Here is a 21,997-nt window from a genome sequence, read left to right as displayed (position 1 = left end):
GACGGTGGACGATAAAAAAAAACACCAAATCTGATCCGACTGTTCAGACTTTCCAAATCTGATTTTAATCGGATTTCAAACCACATGCAGATGTGGTTTGTATCAAATCTCATGTTTTTTTCTGCTGTTCAGACTACAATATCAGGAAACAAATCTGATTTTTGCTGCATGTCTGAACAAAGCCGATGTAAAAACATCTTGCTTGTCCAGCTTTTAAATGATAATATTTCATGTGCTAAAATAAGTAATCTGTAAGTTCAGAATGAATAAGGTCTCTCTTTTCCACTGTGGAATCGTCCAACAACAAATCAGGTACTTACTCTGTAAATGTTTTCAAAGCAGTAACTCCTAAAAATATACAATAAACCACTCTAACCAGAAACCTTAAAAGACCTCAGAAGCTCTCTCTCTCACACACACACACACAGGTCCAGTGGAATGTACAAGATTCAATTCCTTCCCATATGCACTAAACTTTCTATTCACCGCAAAGCCCAGGTTTCCAGAGTGACCGATCCTCTTGTAAGAGCAAGTCGAGGTGTGTGTGTATGTGTGTGTGTAAGTGGCTAATAGTTCATGCTGGTTTGTTGAACAAACCCCAGCAGGGTTCAAGAAAACACATTCCAGGAGTTAATGACCAAAATGAGGGTAAAATATTACATATTTACCACACCCTGGCATCCAGTGAGGGAATGAGAGAGGGGGAGTGAAAAAGGAAGAGAGACAGACAGACAGAAGGAGAGAGAGAGAAAGTGATCGGGTTTATAAATCTGTGTGAGAGTAGGACAATAGCTCACTAGAGAGCTGACAAACATGCAAGAAGACATTCTTAAGACATTAAAGGGCAACAGAGCAGCAGTGTGTGCATGTGTGAGGCCAAGCTTTCTTTCTCACGACTCCCTGAAGAGGGTTTTTGCTGCTTAGATTGAGCTCTTCGCTCTCGTGAACACACACACACACTGGTGTGTGTAGTTGACAGTCCCACCCTCTCACAGCCAGACTCCATCACCTCATGAGGACCAGTACAAGAGACTGCTGACAGAGAGATGGAAAGAGAAAGAGACAGACATAATAATGGAGAGACAGACAGATAGATAGACAAAGGTTACATAGGCAGAGAGAAACAGACAAGTAATAAATAAATGCAGCCTTCGGGAACATATAGTGAAAGAAAGAAAGAAAGAAAGAAAGAAAGAAAGAAAGAAAGAAAGAAAGAAAGAAAGAAAGAAAGAAAGAAAGAAAGAAAGAAAGAAAGAAAGAAAGAAAGAGGAAAGAAAGAAAGAAAGAAAGAAAGAAAGAAAGAAAGAAAGAAAGAAAGAAAGAAAGAAAGAAAGAGCAAGTGAAAGCAAGAGCAAGAGCAAGCAAAAGAAAGCAAGCAAGAAAGAGCAAGAGTTAGAGCAAGCAAGCGAAAGCAAGAGTGGGTGAGCGAAAGGAAAGAGCAAAAGAAAGAGCAAAAGAAAGAAAGAAAGAAAGAGCAAAAGAAAGAAAGAAAGAAAGAAAGAAAGGAAGAAAGAAAGAAAGAGCAAAAGAAAGAAAGAAAGACAAAAAAGAGAGCAAAATAAAGAGCGAGTGAAAGAGAGAGCAAGTAAGCGAAAGAAAAAGCTAGCAAGAGAAAAAGCAAGAAAGAAATAGGAGTGACAAACAGCAGTGAGTATGAAAGCCACAGAATGCCCTCTCTTTTCTCTCTGTCACGTCTCCAGCTCTCATGTTAGTGACATCCACTCCTGAAGGAAAAGGGATTTCACAGACATCAGAGCGCCTGGCAAACACACTCACATTTTCCGCGGATGCAAACTATGTGCTGCTTGGATGGAGCCATAAGGGAGTCATGATTTCACATGCAGCTTTGTGAAATACTGTCCATCCGACAGTAAAAGAACATGATAGAACACTGTCAAGAGCCATCAGGGGCCTGTGAGAGCTGAACATCAGATTATTATCTGAGAATCACAGAGAATAAAAATGTATGGAATGAACAAGAATAACCAGACAAAATGAGACTAGAGGAGAGCTGAGTGCAGAGGAGATGAGGAAGAAAAGAGAAGAAACGAGAGAAGAGATGCAGTGAAAGGAGAAGAGATGCAGTGAGAGAATAAGAGATTAGATGCAGTGAGAAGAGAGGAGAAGAGAGGAGAAGAGATGCAGTGAGAGGAGAAGAGAAGAGATGCAGTGAGAGAATAAGAGATGAGATGCAGTGAGAAGAGAGGAGAAGAGATGCAGTGAGAAGATAGGAGAAGAGATGCAGTGAGAAGAGAGGAGAAGAGATGCAGTGAGAGAAGAAGAGAGGACATGCAGTGAGAGGAGAAGAGAGGACATGCAGTGAGAGGAGAAGAGAAGAGAAGAGATGCAGTGAGAGAAGAAGAGAGGACATGCAGTGAGAGGAGAAGAGAAGAGATGCAGTGAGAGGAGAAGAGAAGAGATGCAGTGAGAGGAGAAGAGAAGAGATGCAGTGAGAGGAGAAGAGATGCAGTGAGAGGAGAAGAGATGAGATGAGATGCAGTGAGTAGAGAGGAGAAGAGATGCAGTGAGAGAGTAAGAGATGAGATGCAGTGAGTAGAGAGGAGAAGAGATGCAGTGAGAGAGTAAGAGATGCAGTGAGAGGAGAAGAGAAGAGATGAGATGCAGTGAGTAGAGAGGAGAAGAGATGCAGTGAGAGAGTAAGAGATGCAGTGAGAGGAGAAGAGAAGAGATGAGATGCAGTGAGTAGAGAGGAGAAGAGATGCAGTGAGAGAGTAAGAGATGAGATGCAGTGAGTAGAGAGGAGAAGAGATGCAGTGAGAGAGTAAGAGATGCAGTGAGAGGAGAAGAGAAGAGATGAGATGCAGTGAGTAGAGAGGAGAAGAGATGCAGTGAGAGAGTAAGAGATGCAGTGAGAGGAGAAGAGAAGAGATGAGATGCAGTGAGTAGAGAGGAGATGAGATGCAGTGAGAGAGTAAGAGATGCAGTGAGAGGAGAAGAGAAGAGATGAGATGCAGTGAGTAGAGAGGAGAAGAGATGCAGTGAGAGAGTAAGAGATGAGATGCAGTGAGTAGAGAGGAGAAGAGATGAGATGCAGTGAGAGGAGAAGAGAAGAGATGCAGTGAGAGGAGAAGAGAAGCAGTGAGAGGAGAGGAGAAGAGATGCAGTGAGAGGAGAAGAGATGCAGTGAGAGGAGAAGAGATGCAGTGAGAGGAGAGGAGAAGAGATGCAGTGAGAGAGTAAGAGATGCAGTGAGAGGAGAAGAGAAGAGATGAGATGCAGTGAGTAGAGAGGAGAAGAGATGCAGTGAGAGAGTAAGAGATGCAGTGAGAGGAGAAGAGAAGAGATGAGATGCAGTGAGTAGAGAGGAGATGAGATGCAGTGAGAGAGTAAGAGATGCAGTGAGAGGAGAAGAGAAGAGATGAGATGCAGTGAGTAGAGAGGAGAAGAGATGCAGTGAGAGAGTAAGAGATGAGATGCAGTGAGTAGAGAGGAGAAGAGATGAGATGCAGTGAGAGGAGAAGAGAAGAGATGCAGTGAGAGGAGAAGAGAAGCAGTGAGAGGAGAGGAGAAGAGATGCAGTGAGAGGAGAAGAGATGCAGTGAGAGGAGAAGAGAAGCAGTGAGAGGAGAGGAGAAGAGATGCAGTGAGAGGAGAAGAGATGCAGTGAGAGGAGAAGAGATGCAGTGAGAGGAGAATTATTTTCTTTTTGGCCGTGTAACCCTTCCTAGATTGATGGGCAGCAACAATTGCTTCTCTGAGATCATCTAAGATGTCTTTCCTCCTTGGTATTGTGTTAACACACACCTGCATGCTCCAGACCAGCAAACTGACACAACTTCTGCTTTCATAGAGTTGGTCACACTTGCTGATGATCAATACATCAATGGCATTTGATTAGCAGTGCCTGACTGCTACTTACCCTCTTAATTCCAATGGAAGCAGGTAGGGTGTACTTCGTTTGTCACACATGGCTTCTCCACTTTGGCCTAGTTTTTGTTAAATCAACCATGAGGTGTAATATGTTGTGTGTTGTTGTTCATCTGAGCTTGTATTTGCCTAATTTTAAGAACTGCCAAGGACCAGATGATTTTTTATTATGTCCTGATATGTAAAACTATAGAATTCAAAAGGGTGTCCTTTCTATTTCACAAGACTGTATATATTCAGTCAATATATATCATATATATATATATATATATATATTATCAATTATTTTTTGGGATTGCAGTAGGCTACTTGACTTTATTTAAATATGGTTAATTTTCATTTCATAATGCAAACAAATCCTAAAATATATACGTAACAAGAATAAAACGTTCTATATTAAATTGATTATTAAATATGTAATTATGTAAAAAATAATCTTGGTGTAAAATTTCCTCATTAGTGTTTGGCCCAGCAGGTTAACTAAGGGGCTCCCATTTATTTTATGTATTTACAAAACAAACAAACAAACAAACAAACAAACAATTCATCTAATTAGATTTTAAAGCTAAAACTTGAGGCAGTTTGTCTAAATAAACAGCATCCATGAATTCCACAATCATTTAAAATGCAAGAGAGAAAACAAGATAATTCCTCACAGACTAAATTAATAACATATTTACATTTATGCCTATTCATTCAGCAGAAGCTTTTCTCTGAAATGACTAACAAATGAGTTGACCAGGACAGTACAGGCTGGAACAGATGCGAAACATTCATTAGTTATTTAAGTGCTCTCAGATTCGTAACACTCACAGCTTGATGCTAAAGCAATAAGCCTAAAAGGCCACACGTTAAAGTACCTTTACTACAGTTATAGTTAAAGAGTTGCTTAAATAAATGTATCTTAATGTTTACATATTTATATCGAAAAATGACATAATACTGATTCAAATGTTTTTTTTCTGCAATAGAATGAAGCTAAAACTGAAATATTAATCACAGTAAACAATTCTACCACTAAATACTTCATTAACCTAATTATATGCTGCTTACAAGCTACTCTCATTAATATGAATTCATGTGTAGTCACTGGTGTGCATATATCGTTTAAAGTGCAATGGCATTGAAAGTGGCGCATTTAATCCCCTTTTAATCTTCACTGGACTGTTGTTGATATTATGCCCACATTAAACTCAGATATGTTCATATATGTGATGCGCAGCAGACGGGCAGTAGTGAGTGTTGAGTGAGCTCTTTATAGAGCTGTAGATCTCTCTACCCACTTCAAACAGTGTGTTTTGTTCTCCCTGAGGCCTCAGACAAGAGACAAGCCTTTGATACAGAAAACGACTATACTGCGGTCACACACACCTGATACCCTGCCGGTACAGAATGGACCGTTAAGTAAAATACAGATCAAGAGATAAACCAGACTAACTGATCAACACACACATTTGACCCCAATCAGACAGATGACTGAAACAATCAACACTGCACAGTGTGTGTGTGTGTGTGTGTGAGAGAGAGAGAGAGAGAGAGAGAGAGAGAGAGAGAGAGAGTGAGAGAGTGTGTGTGTGTGTGTGTGTGTGTGTGTGTGTGTGTGTGTGTGTGTGTGTGTGTGTGTGTGTGTGTGTGTGTGTGTGTGTGTGTGTGTGTGTGTGTGTGTGTGTGTGTGATACCGATGCGTGTGATTTAAAAGGTGAGTATTTCAGCACCAGGTTGTAACAAATGAAAATGAACAAAAATAAAAATATATAAAACGGAACCTAAATTAACAGTTTATCCTAAATGAAAATGAGCATAATTTATTCAGCACAAACTCTGCAACAATAATATGTGAGCAGCATGTATGCAAAAGTTTGTATTTTTGGGGAAATTATTTGTATGTGTGGTTAGTGATTATTGTTTAATTATTTTTTAAGTCACTGAAATAAGGCCATAAAACCTCAATATAACAAGTCCGAAATTAAATTTTCCATTAAGGGGCAATATTTGCTCCCTGGAATTGATTTCCAGAGGCATTTTTTTTACCTTTGCCAGAGCAAATTTTATAATTACCTTATTAAATGTATCAGTGGTGGTGTTGTTTTTATGTCAAATACTTAAATTGAACCAATCAATCACAATGCTATAGTCTAGACTGTTACCAATCACATTTTCTTTAACATCAACAAAAGCCATCTTTATTGAACAGAAGCTGCATCTGACATGGCATTGTGTTTATGTACACAGACTGTTAAATGCTGCTTATGTACTAAATGTATTTACACAACAACTGCATCATGTAAATAGCCCATGAATTAAAAAACAGGAACTCAGAGAGTGAAGCTGCAATATTATGACAAAAACCTTATTGCATACGCATTTATAGGATTTTCCTTTTCAGACACAAAATTTATGGGAGGAGGATACTTAAATGAATCATGCAAGATTATTTATAAAATTTGCACTACTTATTATACTGGTATTTGCGCCATTATTTACCACCCCAAAAAAGCAAGACAGTAATTTGCGCTGCTTTTGGTAGATTGAGTTGGTCATTATGGAAATGATCCGTCTGCGTCTTTGTTCATTAATTTGCGTGTCATCAGTAGATCACGCGCAGACCTTTCCACTCCCATCTGCGCTTTTTTGGAATTGTGCTCTCATGCTAATTTTCCCTGTTTAGTAAATCTGGCCCTATACCTCACACAAAGCTATCCTGTTTTTTACCGCTTACTTTCATTGTTTTAAAAAAAGAGCCTCTTGCTAAACTTCTCCTTTCATGTTCCATGGCAGAAAGTCAGTCACACAGGTTTGGAACAGCATGAGAGAGAAAAACGTATTTTCATATTTGGGTGAACTATTCATTTAATTGATGTGGTAGCTCGAGAGCAAAATCCACACAAATGTCCTGGCAGTCCAAACAGGACGGCTAATAAATGAGTTTTCTGTAATGCAGTAAAGCAGACTTTCTGTACAGCAAGTGTTAGAGAACAGTAGTGCCGCAGGTCGACACTAGCCAAGCCTGGTCTAAAAGTGAAAACCTCTTCTCCGTATAGTCCACATTTACAATCATGAGTGTGATGACATGCTGTGTGTGTGTGTGTGTGTGTGTGTGTGTGTGTGTGTGTGTGTGTGTGTGTGTGTGTGTGTGTGTGTGTGTGTGTGTGTGTGTGTGCGTGTGTGTGTGTGTGTGCGCATGTGTGTGTGTGTGCGTGTGCGTGTGTGTGTGTGTGTGTGTGTGTGTGTGTGGTGGAAAACACACATACACACACCATAAGAACAGAGATGCTATTGAGTCTCCACACCCAAAAGCAACTGTGCCGCTGGCCTGTCCTCCAGATTCCATCAGGGATATTTACGGGGAATTAGACATATTTATTAAGCTTTAACGGGAGGGGAAACACAAGAGATGTGAAGAAAACGTCTCTAATAATGATTTCAAGCTACACCAAAAACTCTATAGTGTGAAAAAAACTTCCTTGACAGTTTTCTGGTAAGGGACTATCAATGACAACCTCGAGATCACCTCAAGCCTCTTAACTGACACGTTACACTTTTATACACACATTAAGTGAGTGTGTGAGAGTCTACAGTATGTGTGTATGAGGCAGACTAAACCGTCTGACAGTATGCTCTTATGCACTCCATTTTACTATCACTCTAAAAGAAGGTGCAAAAGAAGGTATGAACGAATGAACGAACAAAAAAGAAAGTGAAAAGGAAACTGCAATGGAAAGTATGAGCAGATTAAATAGTTAGTGAGCATTAGAAAGAGCTGAAGAGAAAAGAGTTAAATATAGAAAAAAGAAAAAGAAAGACTAAGAGAAAAAAGAAAGAGTGAATTAAATAGAGCAAAAGAAAAAGTGAAAGAGTGAAAGAAACAAAGAGTGAAAAAAAGCTAAAGAAAGATTGAAAAAAACTGAAAGAAAAAGAAAGAGCAAAATAAATAGTGCAAAAGAAATATATAGCAAAATAAAATAAAAAAGTATTATTCAATTAAAAAGAGCAAAATAAAAAGAGCAAAATAAATAACAAAATAAAGTGAAAGAAAGAAAGAGCAAAATAGAGAGAAAGAAAGTGAAAGAAAGAAAGAGCAAAAGAAGAAAAAGCGAAAGAAAATAAGAGCTAAAGAAAGAGAAAGAAAAAGAAAAAGATCAAGTGAAAGCAAATCAGAGCGAAAGAAAGACAGAGCAAGAGAAAAAGAAAGAGTTAAAGAAAATGAGAAAGCAAAAGGAAGATCGGAAAAAGAAAGAGTGAAAGAAAAAGAATGAGTGAAAAAATCAGAACAAAAGAAAATCAGAGCGAAAGAGCGAGCAAAAGAAAGAAAGAAAGAAAGAAAGAAAGAAAGAAAGAAAGAAAGAAAGAAAGAAAGAAAGAAAGAAAGAAAGAAAGAAAGGAAGAAAGAAAGAAAGAAAGAAAGAAAGAAAGAAAGGTTTCAGAGGGAAAACACACTGTTGCCACACAGCGCCTCAGGGGATTCTGGGGAAATCATCTTTTCTTCTGAAAGTCTTTCAGTGTCCGTCCTGATATTAGCATGACAAAAACAGCACTTTACCATCCAAGATGCCCTGTTTTCTGAACCTCTGCTCTTTTCAACTCTCTCGTTCTCTCTGTCACTCTCTCCGTTTCTTTAACCACACACTCCCCCATTCAAACCTCCAAAGAACACGGGATCAATTTATCCGTTCTCTTCTCTGTAACACTGCATTCCTCTGGTGGTTTTTACTATTCTTAATCAGAATAGGAAATCAAATATTTCTGTTTAGAAAGTCTCTCACCATCTGGGAAAAAGAAATTCATAACTTTATCAGGGTGAAACAGCGGTGAATATGAGAGAGAGAGACAAATACAATAAACTTTATGCTCTTCCCTTATCAGTAATTTTCCATAAATTATTTCATTTCTCTGTTAGTTTAAAGGCAAGTTGGAAATAAGTGATCTGATGGCTATCAGACATGACAAACAGTCAAACCCAGAACAGTCAAATGGACTTTACCTTATTACTTGCAGGCAGTAATAAGGTATAAGTAATAAGTAAAAAATATTTTGCATTTTAACAAAATATTACCATTTTCCATTCTACAATTTTTTTTTTTTTATCCAAATCAACAGAAAAAAAGATAACGTACTAATATTATAACTGAAGCTGCTTCTATATTAGCAACACCGCATTTCTAAATTATAAATCCATTTCCAGCTTAAGATCGCTTTGACTAACTGGATTATTTTCATTGTATTATAAAACTGAATACAAATACGCATGCGTTTCAAAGCCGTTGTGTATATACTGTGTGTATTAGTCCGTTATGTTCTCACACTTGTTTACTGATGATGTCACCGGTTCACAAGGCAGTCAGATGACCACTCTGCACAGATTCCCTCTACAGCCCCCCTGCCAGTCCTCATTTCTCCTCTTTAATCCTTTACTTCCCATCCGAATCAGCCTAACTTCCACATGTGACCTGTAAAACTCCAATCCTCCACAGTCAAAGCTGTAAAACACGTCTCCGAGTCTGTACCGGGTGCCGGTAATTAGGTGGACGCTTCATCTGTTAGTTCATTTTGAAGAACATCAGGACTTATTGTTTAATTCACATCTGAAAAAGAAGCATCTGCCCTTGTTTTCTGCCACGCCGTTAATGCATGACTGCCCCATCAGGTCTATCAGAATGAGAACAGGAAGAAGTTTCTGAAGGCATCAGCACATTTCTTCACTTTTCTTCAGACTGCCTACAGCAGGACGACAACGCGGTCTGATGTGATTATCGTTGGAAAAGTTTCGATTTTTTTTTTTTTTTATAAAAGTTTGCAAAAACACAAAATATAAATTCACAATAAATCAAACAATGCATTAATTAGCGTTTTGCATTTAGTGGTCTTAAAGGGATAGTTCACCCAAAAATTAACATTTTTGTCATCATTTACTACATTTACTGTTACCAAACAGTTGGTGGCACCCATTGGCTTCCATAGTATTTATTTATCCTACAATGGAAGTCAATGGGTGCCGTCAACTGTCAGATTGAGGACGGCAACAGGAACGAGCGCAACTTACAACGCAAGTTGATTTTCCACATTTTAATATTCTTCTGTGAAATACAAAAAGATCTTTTAAAATACGATAGTTCAAAATATCTTCTTTTGTGTTTCACTGAAGAAAGAAATGCAAAGTGCAAACAGATTTAAAATTACATGAGGGCAACATGATGACAGAATTTGTATTATTGGGTGAACTATTACTTTAAGATGTGGCAGATATGTGCAGTACCATCAGACAATCATCATATTCCTTACCATGTTGAAGAGCTCGAGTTTGTTTTTGACATCCATAAGCACAGGGTCAACACTTCGGACCTTTACTTCTGGGTTCTGTCTTTGAGCACGAACTCCATTGCCCACCATTCTTGCAGTATAACTGAGAGAAAGAGACAAAAACATCAAGAGATGGTCAGCTGTTATTTGCACCATGAAGCCTCAGCAGAAATTGACCTTTGGTTGAGGTCCCTTGAAAGCTTAAATCTTCAATCTACTGTTTGGCTTGACCAGGATACGGACGGCATTCTGTCCTGACACCTTAGGAGATCAATATGGCTTGGACTTCTAGATCCCCTGACAGAAATGATGCATTATAAAGTCTAATTGTTGGTGTGTGTGCTGTGGGAGGTGTCAGTTGGAAGTATGTGAGAGTATTGATGAGATAGTGGGTGAGAATAATAAAAAAAAAGAGAAGGAAGGCCAATAAATGAAAGTTAGAAATGAGGCTAATTAGAGTCTTGTAAGAAGCCATTAAGAAATGTGTCTGAACTGCTAAAGGCTCCCACACACTATAAAGGGTCGATTTTGTACCCAATTCTCCCCTTCTGACAATCCTAGGTAAAGTCCCCATTATCTTGATGGTTCTACAGATTATTAGATCAGATTTTCCTATGGTGTGAGTTGTGTTAAGAAGAACGTCGGGGCTGCACTGATCTCAAATAGTAAATTGTTGAATATTTACAATCAGAAATGCTGTTGTTTGGCGTGAACCCCAAAGACAAACACACGCAATCTGTAGATTGTCACATGGAACGAAACGAGACTCAATCAGAAAGCGAGCTGACAGAAGACGGAGGCATAACATCCAAAACCTTTTCTTTTTTCCCCGACAAATTTTCGGTAAAAAACAGTCCAAACACTATTATCGCCATTTCTTTTTGCCCGTCGTCCGCCATGTTTGTTTGCTCTGAAATCACGTTTGACCATTAGAAATGTTGTGATATTTCCTATGTTCACAAGCGGAACTCTTGTTGTTGATGAATGGAATCTGTTCGGAATCAGGAATGGAATCAGATCGTGGCACTCCACTCACTATAGAAACAAAACTGTTAAATCTACATTTTTGGTCTCTCACATTTTGAAAATCTGATAATATTTAGTGTGGGCAAGCCTTTACATACTGCAAGAACAGGGGTGCGAGATCTCGTATTAACAGAAAATATTAGATAATTGCCAAATGAGAAAGACACAATGAATGTCTAACAGTCCGGAAGGAAAGTGAGATGCAGTAAACAAAACGATTAAGTCAGACGAAAAGTGAATGATACAGAGAAGAAAAGATAGTGGAGATACAGTAACAGGAAAGGTTTGACAATACGTGATTAAGGTGAGATTTGTTGTTCCTGAAGGTTTATATTGAGGTCTGTTGTTTGCGTTGAGGTCTGTTGTTCTTGAAGGTTTGCGTTGAGGTCAGTCAGTGTTGTTATTGTTAACTGAAACAATAATGACTGAAAGTAGAGAAGCTAATTCAAAATATGAACAAATCCTATAATAGTGAGTACGTTGTTTTTGAGGGTTTGTGTTGAGGCACATTGTTCCTAAGGGTTTGTGTTGAGGTTGAGATGCATTGTTCTGGAGGTTTTGCTTTGAGGCACATTGAGCCATTTATCAATCTAACGTAAAAAAAATGTATCAATCTAAAAATAAAACCAGTCACAGGGGTCAATTTTTTTAAATTGAGATTTGAGATACAACTACTGTATTAGAAAATCTGGAATCTGAGGGTGCAAAAAAAATCAAAACACTGAGAAAATCGCATTTAAAGTTGCACATTTATGTTCGCGATTGTGCTGCATTCACTCACAAAAATAAATGTTTTATATATTTACAGTAGGAAATTTACTAAATATCTTCATGGAAAATTATCATTATCCTAACGATTTTTGGCATAAAAGAAAAATCAATCATTTTGACCCATGTATTGTTGGCTATTGCCACAAATAAACCCGTGCGACTTGTGACTGGTTTTGTGGTCCAGGGTCACTTATGCAGTTTATTTTATTCCTTTTATATAATTTGATTTAGTTGTTCTCCATCCACAAGCGCTGTTGTTTATGAAACTATTTGCGAATGTAAGGCTAAACCCCTGTAAAAAAAAAAATAGGTCTTTTTTAGGTATTTTTAATAGGTCAGGGTCACAGTCACTCGTCTACTCTAATTTTATTTAATTTGACATTCTAATCTAGTCATTTAACGGTTAATGATTGATTAATGAGCTTCGGTTGTCAGAGCTCGGTCAGGAAAATAATCGAACTGAACAAAATGCCGTCATTGCAATTTTTTTCACCAGATTTACTATGCTAACTTACGTAAGGTTCACGCTAACTCAAAATCGTGTGTACATGAGCTGAGACCTGACGTAAGATTTGATCGTAGTTGCTCACGTCCATATGACAAGTTTTGCGTGGAAACAGCCGCACGCCCAATTTTCTGCCATTCGATCGTTTCATAAATAAGGCCCATTGTTTCCGAGGGTCTGTGTTGAAGAATTTTGTCTTGAGGGTGTCTGTTGAGGCACATTGATCATGAGGGTTTGCGTTGAGGAACGTCGTTTTTCATGACGATTTGTACATTTTGAATCAGCATGATCAGTTCTGAGGTAAATTGAAACTGAAGCTGTATGGTATCAATTGGGCAGTTGTGTTTGGAGACCAGACTGAAGGATACACTAAAGTGCTGAATGAGCAGAATCACCTATTCCTGGCACCTTATTCTGGAGCAGCCACTGCACTAATGAACTGTCCATTCAGGACTCAATTACTGCAATGGACAAGCCACGGGGTGAAAGGATGAGTAGAAGAAAGAGAAAGTATTAGGACAAAGGTGGAGAGGAAAGTGTGAGCGACAGAAAAAGAGGAATTATCAGTTCATAATGGAAAGTTCACTGCTTTCCCAACAGCGAAGTCCTAAACACCTGCACGCACACACAGCATCCATCTCATTACAAGCGCAGTACACCTCTTTCTCGCTCTCTCATCATCATGCTGTTACAACATTTTTTGCCAATATTATTTCTGAAAGCGTGAATTTTCAACCCACACACTAAAAATACATTATTCATCACCCAATTTTAAGATGTGACGAGAACACACAAATAGAAGAAATATGCATATGGGGTTGTGTGTGACTGTGAATGTTAACTGAAATTTGTGTGGGTGCTCTTATTTTCAATATTGGATTACAGAGATAAATATGATTAAAATTATTCCTAATGCATGAAATGAACCCATGTTGTGGTCTAGCTCCACGCAAACTAACATTAACGTGCCTTACCCAAGGGCAAAATGGAGGTTGATCATGAATCATCTCTACAACTTACAAGACAAAAAACACTTCCAACGCCATAGCATTGACCAATGACTGGTTAAATAATGTTGCAACAATATTTAGTTCACATTATGCAATGTAAGATTCTTAGGATTAGATTTTTGTGTTTTGTTTTTGGTCAAATCTTTATGTCTGTCTCTAAATTGAGTTATTGAGTGGCAAAAGTTTTTCAATAAATCTATTTTAGTGCTGTAAACATGTTGCAATCCAACAAATATTTGATTCCTAGATGCATTTATTATATCAAATTCAGCTGGTTGTCGACTATAATGTTGCATCTAATATCATACCTCTCAGACTCACGTATCGTCTCATCTCATTATAGTGTTTTAAAATTATCCCTGTACTTTAACATGGTAGCATCTTGTGAAAAATATGGAAACATATTCCTGATGTGCTGATAATCTTATATTATAAAAACAATCTACAAGAGTAGCAGCTCAGAAACATTCACAATGAAAAGACATCTAAACTCATTCTGTATCCTCAGCCTTTAGTATTTCTATTTGAAAATTCATTTCACCTGATTTCAGAACAACACTGCGGATTAAATCTAGACATTTACCTCATATTCCAAACACTCACAACAATATACTCATAAAGTCTTACATACATACAGTAGACATACACAGGCAATCTTTTGCTGCTTCAATACGATGTCTCAATGAAAAAGTCTCTCTCTCTCTCTCTCTCTCAATGATGGTGTACTAAGAAAGCCTTTAATCCCTGGGTGTGACCCAGAGGAGAGAGTTAGAAGAGCAAGAATCCTAGAATCCTCCTTACTGAACAAACACACACACACACACACACACACACACACACACACACACACACACGCGCACACACACACATGCACACACACACACACACTATAAAGATTCCAACAGCTTTATTTGCTCAACATCCTTTATTGCAGGTTCGTTTTGCATTACTGTAATCTACTCTCCCTCAAAGAGGCAAGGATAAAGAGATTGTGATAAAAGAGGCCGGTCACTTTTCAGCAGCCTTGGATCTGGGAGTATTTTTCCGCAATTCATTTAAAAAAAAAAAAAGAAGAAGAAAAAAAGAAATAGTTTTAAGCTGTGAGCGAACTAAAACTAAATATACTGGAAAAACTAAGACTAAACGGAAAGGAGAAAAATTAACAGTCAAAGAGTGAAAATTAACCAAATTAAACAAATGGAAAATATATTTTAAATAAAAATATAAACATCTTAGACATGCAGCCTTATACACATAATTATATGAATACACACAAACAATGATGCAAACAAAAACAAACTTTAAATAAAAGCTAAAACCGCAGAAAATAAACATTAAAAGCATCTCTGACAGGATGCTGTCTGGTTCCCAGCATGAAGCAACTCATCCCAAACATCCCATAATCACTGCGTTCCCAGAGTTCCATGGCAACAGAGACGATTCCAAAAGCTTTGCAAAGCATATAAATGTCTCTGGTTGCAAGGTATTTGTAAGAAATCAAAAAGAGAAATGCAAAACAAAAGCTAACAATTTTGAGAAATATGTTGTAGATTCATCTGCATTCTTAAAAAAATGTCCAAAAATGTTCCAAATGTAGCCTGATCCCACAACAATAGTTTTTTAAGTTCCTTATGCCATAGAAGAAACTTTTTAGGTTCTATGGGTTTTCTGTTTCCTCTGTGTGCGTGTGTGTGTGTGTGTGTGTGTGTGTGTGTGTGTGTGTGTGTGTGTGTGTGTGTGTGTGTGTGTGTGTGTGTGTGTGTGTGTGTGTGTGTGTGTGTGTGTGTGTGTGTGTATATATATAATCCCAACGTGACAGTATTTGTGTGAGAGAGGAAGAGAAACAGAAATGAGATCTTAGATTGCAAACAGCAGAGCTGCTCTGTAATTAATGGGGCGGCAGAGAGTGAATGAGAACCACTAGAATGTGCAAATCTGATCTGGATAAATTAGAGGTTTGGAGCGCGATAAACTGGCAGAGAGGGCCGTGACACAGACATGTAAATTACAAGCTCAGAGTTCTCTAACTTTCTCAGAATATGCTGCTCTGCTGCCTGTGGAATGGACAGCTCTATTGTCCTCCTAACATCTTTCTCTTTCTCAGAGACACAATGGCAGTCTGCCTGCATGAGGACAAACCAGACAGAAAACAGCAATCACACACCGCCGAGCTGCTCTGTCAAGATTTGAGCTTAAGAGGGAGTGTGTCAATCATCTGAAGTGAGATGTCAAAGCCAAGTGTTGATAGCAGAATAAAGAATCAAAATCTATCTATTCATCCATCTTTACATTTTCTATATTCATCCATCCATCCACCCTTATATTTTTTTAAACCATCTGATCATCCAACTAATCATCTACTGTACCTAACATCTGCATATCATAACTATACTGTATCTGTCCATCTATCTATCACATTTTTTAGAAATCCATCAATCCATCCATCCATCTGTCCATCCATTTTTACATTTTCTAACCATCTATCTAATCATCATCTATCTATCTATCTATCTATCTATCTATCTATCTATCTATCTATCTATCTATCTATCTATCCATCCATCCATTTATCTCTCCAACTATCCATCTATCTATCTATCTATCCAACTATCCATATATCTATCTATCTATCTATTTAAATTTTAAAATGTTCCATCAACTACGTGACAATCAAAGATATCAGCAATGATAAGCCAAACTGACATCCCTCTGTTTTTTAAAACACAATACCATGCACAAACGAGTTTCATTGCAATTCAACACCATGTGACTTTCTACCCAACTGAAAAGCAGTTTCCGTTTTCATGCCATAGTTTTTGTCCGAGAAAATACAAACACAGCCTTAGGTTAAACATGGCAAGTCAGGCAGTTTTACCACTGAATTATGCAGGAACTCCATACAGGACCTACACAGTTCATGAATCTCAGAATAATGTATGATTGTGAAAACAATTATTGTTATCAAGAATCCCAATTAAACTCTTTACGCCTCAGTTTAATTTTCGCAGGGGAATCTGTGCCCTGATCTCAGGCTGTGGCTCAGAGTTAGCTCACTGTCTGCTAATGACTCGGTCGTTGGGTTTAATGTGACCATCTGGTTACTGGAAGGTTGTTTGGATCCAATCTCTTGTGCCATGCACAGACTCACAGAAGAAACTCTCAAAGACATTTGGCGAGTTCACCTCAGTCTCCGATGAAAAAAAACAAACATATAAGATAACCCAACAGGATCAGGAAATGTCACAAGTCTGATGTTTGAATTAAAAAAGTGTCTGTTTAAATCCATAAATAACACTTTAGGCACAGAGACAGACTTGCAGGCAGTGCCAAACACACATATGCGCTGAAAACGGATGCCAATCAATACAGACGGGAGACGAGCCAAATAAAACAAGACGTACACTGCTTAAAATAGACAGAGGTGAAGAGAAGGAATCCTATAGAGATGGAAAGATCAGGGAGTGTGAGAGGATGAGCAAATGGTGGAGATAAACCACAGAACAGAGCCCGAGCCGAGCTTGCCGCCCCAAGGGATGATGGGAAAGCAGACTGTGGCTGCCAGTGGCAGGGACAGATGCCCATGTGGCCAACAGCTGTATTGTGTGTGTGTGTGTGTGTGTGTGTGTGTGGTGCTTGGATCTCAAGAGAAAAGGAAATGGCATTGAGGTCAGTCCATTACACACACACACACACACACACACACACACAGCTCAAAGCGTCAATGTTTCCGCACTGAACATCAGCAGATATGCGTGTTGTGTGTTATTGAGTGCAATATCAATAACTCTCTCCATTAATGTTATGCAAACACACACACTGAGCATGATGGGGTAAAAAAACAGAGGGAGAGGGTAACTGAAGGATGGAGAGTGTATCTGAGGTAAGATAAGGAGTGGAAGGTGTGTGTCAGTGCAAAGAGACACACACACACACACACACACACACACTAGCAGGGTTAAGACCTCCCTCTAGAATATTCAGAAATAATGAATTTCGTGCTGTGGTTCAGGGCGTGGCGGTGAGAAATCATCAAATGATGAAGAAAGGCACTGTATTCAGGCACAAAACTAGCTACAAGCATCGAGAGTTAAGTCGCTGTGACAACTTAAAAATAGTTCAACTTTTTAAAAATACATTCAACCAGAAATGACAATTCTGAACCTGTATGACTTTCGTTCTCCTGTGGGACACAAAAGAAGATATTTTGAAGAATGTCTTACCCGTTTTTTCTCCATATAATGAGAGTCAGTAAGGTTCATTAACTTTAACTGCATGGACAATAAACACTTGTGCTCTGCAGAAAAAAGTGATGACAATGACATGAGGGTGAGTAACTGATTTAGTCATTTAGTCAACTGGTCATTAAGGAATCCCACCAACTTCCTATTTTAACTGTTCTATTGATCAACAAATACTGTAAAATGTGTGTGTATATATATATGAATGAAGGAGCATGTGCCACTGAAGACTGGCTGCTAAAAAAAATTCATTTAAAAATATATTTTTTTAATAAAATTTCGCAATATTTCTATTTTTACTGTATTTGTGATCAAATAAAGGCAGCCTTGGTGCGACTTTTCGGAAAAAAAATTTACCCACTCCAAACAGCATTCTTTATGAATCCGGCCAAGATAAAAAGAAACCCTCTGTAAACAGTTAAACAAGTGAACGAGTGAGTGAGAGTACAGGAAGAGGGTAAAAAAACACATGAGATTCCTATGATGAGCCTGTTATTCTAAATTAACTGAAGGAAGTGGCTGTTTATGGGAACATTTACTGGTCACTAGTTCTGCCTGGCCACTATTAAAGGCTCTTCCCTAAAGCCTGGCTCCCTGGTTGGCCGAGAAACCAATTTTACGCACACACACACACACATACACACACACACACACACACTAAAGCCCATCATTGTGTGTGCGTGACCCTGTGAATGTGGCATTAATTGGTCAGCGGTGACGCCCCATGCAGAGAACTTCCTGTTCTTTGAACTCAACCCAGTGTTTTTAAGGTCTCTTACACTTTCACTGTTCCCCTCATAATGTTGCACAGGTCAGCGGCGTACAGCAGTCAATGAGCTCCAGATAACACTGTAATGAGGGTGTGTGTGGAGGTGAAAATCCACTGAGATGTGTTCGCAATTATTTTGGAATTTCGGAAGCGAAACCCAGACCTCCCTTTTGCAGACTGACACACACCATCACTTACTCTCCCTCTCTCTCTCTCTCTCTCTCACACACACACACACACACACACACACACACACACACACACACACACACACACACACACACACTAATCATTTAGATGCAGCGGATGATGTCACTGCCTGAGATTGCATCCCTCTCGTTCTATCTATAGTAGTTCTGCAGCACTATTTCCAGCACTGGATTTAAAACACATTCCTGGGTATGCAGGGCAAAGCTAGAGAACTTTTAAACTCACTCCCTAAAGCGAGAGATGGGCAGAGAGAAAAGAGAGAAACAAAAAGAAACGTGAATAAGAGACAGACAGACAGACAGACAGACAGACAGACAGACAGACAGACAGACAGACAGACAGACAGACAGACAGACAGACAGACAGATAGACAGACAGATAGATAGATAGATAGATAGATAGATAGATAGATAGATAGATAGATAGATAGACAGATAGATAGATAGATAAAGTATCTCATTTTGGTGAATACTTTGAGTTTACATACTATATAGGCCTACTGCAGAACTAATATTGTAGTAATAGTAATAATATGCTATTTTAGTGATAAACTATCTTTAGCTGCAACTAAAACTAGTCTCGTTGTCGCCCCCTATTGCAGTATAATAGTATTACACTCAATTTCAACCTTCAGGTTCTTTCTTCAGATAAAAGAAAAAAGATGAATTCAGACTTAATAAACAACTTTGCAATGTGTCTTCTTACTATTCTCTCTTGTCCGAGTACAAACACAAACACACCAAATGTTAAAAACACACTTATGCAAGAGCTTGTTTCCATGAGCACATCTGGATTACAATGTAATCAAATAGAATACTGGAAAACACAAACCAGAAACAGTCCACTATACTATATGTAATCATTCTCACTGTGCTCCAGATATACAGATGCTATATTGGCACTTCAGTAAATCGATCACTCTAAAAACAAAACAATAAAAGGCTTTGTAATGCTCATTCATTATTAAGGTTGTTCTATCCCTTCCCCAGCAGGCTTTCCACCAACGTCATCGATCAATAACAAGCTATCAATGCATGCAGTGGATTTGAATGCAAATATATCTGTACAATGAAAACTAGATTTAGAACAGTGTTAAACTCCATGTCAACAAAATCACACTGAATATCAATGACATTAGGCCAGATGTGCACAGCTTGTGCCAGCCCAGCATCAAAGTGATGCCAGTGGCTTCAAGCTGGCACTGGCCGATGCCAGACGCTGAGAGGCCAAAATGTTATGACTGAGGGCAAAATTGGCAGTATGCCGTTGAATTAAACACATGGACATATGCATGCCTGCGAACACCTCTCAAGTTTAGAAATGACTGTCTGAGGCAACAACGAACAGGTCAGACGTACAAAAACAATCATGTAAAAAAACATACAATCAATGCAGATACGCTGCCAAAAGTTGTTAGCTAAATACCTGCTAGTACAGCACAGGTGCAGTTTGTCTGGTAACAAAAATGATTGATTATTGTATTGAATAGAGAAAGGAAAAAGGTCATAAAACAACCTAGCCTCACTGGCATGAGCACTTAAAGGAGAACTCCGGTCAATTTTAACATTGAGCTCAATTTTTAGTAAATTTGGAGTGCTGTCAATACAGAGAACAACGACAAAAATCGGTGTTGCCTACACTGTGTTATCCTATTTTTAAAATTTGCACCCTATTGACTTGAATGGGGCAAGTTTTAAACCTGCTTTTATCCTCTTAACATATTTGATGTGTTGTCGAGTTCACGCGCGTGATCATAGTAACTAAACCTATGCGCGTGAACTCGACAATCGACTACTTTGGACTTCGACCGAAAACAGGAACTAAATACAGGTATTTGCGCTGGCTGATATAGTATCATTTTTATTCATATCTTTCACATCTCCTGCAGTCAGATTCACTCGTGTTCACTCTTAAGGAATCACTCAACATGGCTGGGCACTTGTATGACACATCAAATATGTTAAGAGGATAAAAGCAGGTTTAAAACTTGCCCCATTCAAGTCAATAGGGTGCAAATTTTAAAAATAGGATAACACGGTGTAGGCAACACCGATTTTTGTCGTTGTTCTCTGTATTGACAGCACTCCAAATTTACTAAAAATTGAGCTCAATGTTAAAATTGACCGGAGTTCTCCTTTAACATATAAAGTAAATGTGTTAACTGCAAGACCAACACTCCCACTCCAAGAAATAACCAAGATTTACAACTCTAAATTTGAGTATTTACAGTACTCAAAAAGAACACAAAACCCATTCTAAGCACTCTTTAATAGTGTAAAAGTGCTATCATGCCACCTAGTGGTAGATAAGGCTCTTGCAAAGTGTTACAGAAAGAATCCCTAACAAAAACAGAGACTTGTCTGATCACAGCTGACAAGATCTTCATAGTGAATGTAAACAATATGGGATGATGCAGAGTAGAGAGGACATGCAGAAGATTGTATTTGAAAGAAATAAACTAATACTTTTATTCAGTAAGGATGCATTCAATTGATCAAAAGTGACAGCAAAAGATATGTTGTTACGTAATATTTCTATTTCAAATAAATGCTGTTCTTTTGAACTTTCAAGAAAACTATAAAAAAATTCCACAAAAATATTGAGCAGAACTTATTGATGATAATAATAAATGTTTCTTGAGCAGAAAACCGGCATATTAGAATGATTTCTGAAGGATCATGTGACACTGAAGACTGGAGTAATGATGCTGAAAATTCAGCTTTGCCATCATAGAAATACATTTTATTTTTAAATATATTAAAATAGAAAATTGTTATTTTAAATTTTAATAATATTTCACAATATTCAAATTGTTTTCTGTATTTTGTTATTAAATAAATAGGCATAGGAGATTTCTTATAGTGTAGCCTATATATGCCATTCAATAATACAATACAACGTATTTTAATATATTTTGCCAATTGCATTCAAATGTATTTGTGTCTTTTTGGGGTCAGTGTCTTTAGCCTGTGGATGGCAGTATAGGCTTTATTTTCAGACACTCAATCCCAGCATCTGACTGCAGACTAGTTATGTATCTAAACAAGCAGCTGTTCACAGACATTAAAGGGATAGTTCACCCCAAATTAGCCCATGATTTACTCACCCTGAAGCCATCCTAGGTGTATTCTTTCAGACAAAATTCAATCAGAGTAATATAAAAAAAAATGTCCTGGCTCTTCCAAGCTTTATAATTTATTTATTTTTTAAGTCCATCAAAGCGCATCCATCCATGATAAAAGTGCCCCACATGGCTCTGGGGGGTTAATAAAGGCCTTCTGAA

At 38.2% G+C, this 21,997-nt stretch overlaps 1 protein-coding gene across 2 annotated transcripts in view; it reads right to left on the bottom strand.

Moving 5' to 3' along the window:
• gpc5c (glypican 5c) overlaps positions 1-21,997 on the bottom strand; it is a 123,740-nt gene that overhangs the window by 31,538 nt on the left and 70,205 nt on the right. For both annotated transcript variants that reach the window (XM_079614511.1, XM_079614510.1), the window contains one exon: positions 10,168-10,288. In XM_079614511.1, the coding sequence (XP_079470637.1) occupies positions 10,168-10,288 (121 nt within the window). The remainder of the gene's footprint in view (positions 1-10,167; positions 10,289-21,997) is intronic.

The sequence above is a fragment of the Phoxinus phoxinus genome (genome assembly GCF_949152265.1).
Source record: "Phoxinus phoxinus genome assembly, chromosome: 5".
NCBI classification, from domain to species: domain Eukaryota; kingdom Metazoa; phylum Chordata; class Actinopteri; order Cypriniformes; family Leuciscidae; genus Phoxinus; species Phoxinus phoxinus.
Note: the sequence above shows the minus strand (reverse complement) of the source record. Positions and strands in the feature narration are given on the sequence as shown.